Genomic DNA, 2,729 nt, shown 5'->3' on the forward strand with positions numbered 1-2,729 from the left:
TATTTTATTTTATTTTATTTTATTTTATTTTATTTTATTTTATTTTATTTTATTTTATTTTATTTTATTTTATTTTATTTTATTTTATTTTATTTCATTTTATTTCATTTTATTTCATTTTATTTTATTTTATTTTATTTTATTTTATTTCATTTTATTTTATTTTATTTTATTTTATTTTATTTTGTGTTGTTTTGTTTGTTTTGTTTTGTTTGTTTGTTTGTTTGTTTGTTTGTTTTTTCTTTTTAGCAAATCTTCTCTTAGTTACAATACAAACTATAATAAGCCATGTCCCAAATCCTTAGATCACTGGTTTTTGGAAGTGTTCAAGGTCTGGTTGGATGGGGCTTTGGGCAACATGATCTAGTGAAAGATATCTCTGCCTGTGAAAGTTCTTCCCAACTCCAACCATTCCTTGATTCCATGATTCCATAATCTGTTAAATTTCCTATGTCCTGTACGCCACTGGTTGTGTCACGTACGGTCTTTCAGATAAAAGAAGCAGAAGTCCATGGAAACACGTCGGTTTGACCGATTACGTCATTTTCAGAGTTCTGTCTGAAAAACAGAAGGATATTTTAGATATTAAACACCATCACTATTGACTTATACACAGCAGGCAGAGCAGCGACCCAGATTACGAGCAAATCTGAATATTAACATGGAAGTTCTCCCTGTTCCAATGTATGCCAGTGACACCGGAGCGAAGAGACAGACAGGAATATTCCATGGTGTGCTCCTTATCTGCTGCTATTTTCCTCCTTTCCTAAAAGAGATGAGAGTAACAGGGAAAAGCAAACCTGGAGGTAACCAGCGAAATAGAAAACTTGCACCAGAGACCGTACGTCGGTGGTTAGGTGGGGATATCGGAGAGAGGAACTCAGTCCTGGGCTTTGCCAGGTGATTCCTTTATCACCCGGGGGAAATATTTGCTCCTGTTTTTTATCGGTATGGAAAACACGGCCTTTAACCTCTGTATAAAAGATGCTTATCTGCAAAACGGGGAAAGACGTCCACGCTTTGTTTGTCTTGTCTGAAAATATTCTTTGTTCTTTATTCTTTGTTTGCGCAGCACTGAACGTGCTTCGTTTGCAGTTTCATTGCAACTTGAGTTGTCTGGATTACCAGAAACACCGAGTCCCTGTGGCTCCCGGTACTGTACTACAGTTATTTCTTAGAGGGAACGGGGATTGTTCCTCCTTCTTACTGGAAAGGCTGATGACTGCATGGAGGAACAAGTATTATCTGCTGATGCTGTCTGGAGTTTTATCTGTCAATCTATAATTTCAAATTTACATTTGGACGCCACTTTGGTGGCATTTGTGGTCATCCTGAGCCTAACGTGGAAACCCCCAATTTTCTGTTAGGATGCTGATGGAAAGGTCCCCCCTGAAAACATGTTTAAATGACAGGAGTTAAGGTAATGTGTTATTTTAAACTTTTCATATCATCAAAGGATGGAAAGCTGCTCCTCGGGAGCGTCATTCCGGCAGCATTTGTGACACCGTGGAAATTAAATCTGTGTTAAAATGGTCCACAGTGCTACTGCTCAGTGAGCAGCTTGGTTCTGTCCGTGGGAAGGTATCACCCAGGGCAGGCTGTGGCTGGAGGGAGGGAAACCAGAAGGCTGCTGCGTGATGCAATAAAATTTTAATGAGGAAGAAATGCTTATGTTTGCAAAGCGAGATATCACAGAATATGAAAAAAAAAAAAAAAAATCTGTTTCCAGACAGTTTCAGAGAACGTACAACAAAAGTCCCGCTCAAAGGTATTGCTGTCCTCAGCTGCTTTTCTTCTGCCGGCTGTGCGACTGCTGCTGAAGTTACGTGTTATTATGAGCGATGTCCATGTGGAATACGCTGCCCCACGATGGTTTAAAAAAAAAAAAAGGAAAGCCGGAACAGGCAACAATAGCAAACAACAAACTTAGAAACTGAGGGGTAAACAACAAGTGGATGAAAGATCAGAAATGCGAGCGGCAGTAGCTCCATTGCGGGGCTGCGGGAACGCTGAACCCACATCCTCGTTGCTCTGCGTATGGGCCTTCACGTGTGGCTCTGCTGAGACCTCCGCTGCCTTTAGCAGGGCCCACAGCTGCTCCGGAGGAACCGGCTGTAGCGGCGGGAGGAGGACGGGGTGCAGTACCCGCTGCCAAGCGTGGACAGGGCTGAGCCCCCATATCCATACTGGGCCCCATATCCCAGAGAGCCCCCATAACCGGAGCCGTAGAGGCCCCCCAGCCCCAGGTTGCCCCCAAAGGCGGGGGCTCCGGACGAGCCCACCACGGCTTGCTGGGGGAAGGAGCTGAGGATGGGGCCGGGGAAGGTGACGACGACGGGGGGCGGCTGGATCAGGGCCGTGGAGTCGGGGCACTGCCGGACACAGGGCTCATTGCAGCTGTTGGCGAGGGGCTGGGGGCAGGCGATGCCGTTGGTAGTGGGGCACAGGTCGTAGCAAGACATTTCTTTGCAGGGATGAAGGTGATCCTGAAACACAGAGCACAGAGCCGTGTGAAAACAGAGCACGAGGTCTGTCGGAACAGCAGGTCAGGGTTTGGTGCTGGGTTGTTGGGGAACGGGCAAAATCATCATCGGATGCATAAACAAAATTGGTGATGCTGTTCGCAGACTTTCCTGTCAATCAGCATTGCTCTGATCTTCCAAGCCTTCTGAAATTGCTGCTGCTTTTTTTTTTTTTTTTTTTTAAAAAAAAAAAAAAAAAAAAAAAAA

At 44.0% G+C, this 2,729-nt stretch overlaps 1 protein-coding gene across 1 annotated transcript in view; it reads right to left on the bottom strand.

Moving 5' to 3' along the window:
• Positions 1–1,642: 1,642 nt before the first annotated feature.
• Positions 1,643–2,729, bottom strand: part of LOC113488685 (scale keratin-like) — a 1,757-nt gene continuing 670 nt past the window's right edge. The window contains exon 2 of the mRNA XM_026863971.1: positions 1,643–2,486. Within this exon, the coding sequence (XP_026719772.1) occupies positions 2,079–2,462 (384 nt within the window). The 5' untranslated portion in view covers positions 2,463–2,486 and the 3' untranslated portion in view covers positions 1,643–2,078. The remainder of the gene's footprint in view (positions 2,487–2,729) is intronic.

This window comes from Athene cunicularia (assembly GCF_003259725.1).
Source record: "Athene cunicularia isolate RWA chromosome 25 unlocalized genomic scaffold, athCun1 chr25_part1, whole genome shotgun sequence".
Classification (NCBI taxonomy): domain Eukaryota; kingdom Metazoa; phylum Chordata; class Aves; order Strigiformes; family Strigidae; genus Athene; species Athene cunicularia.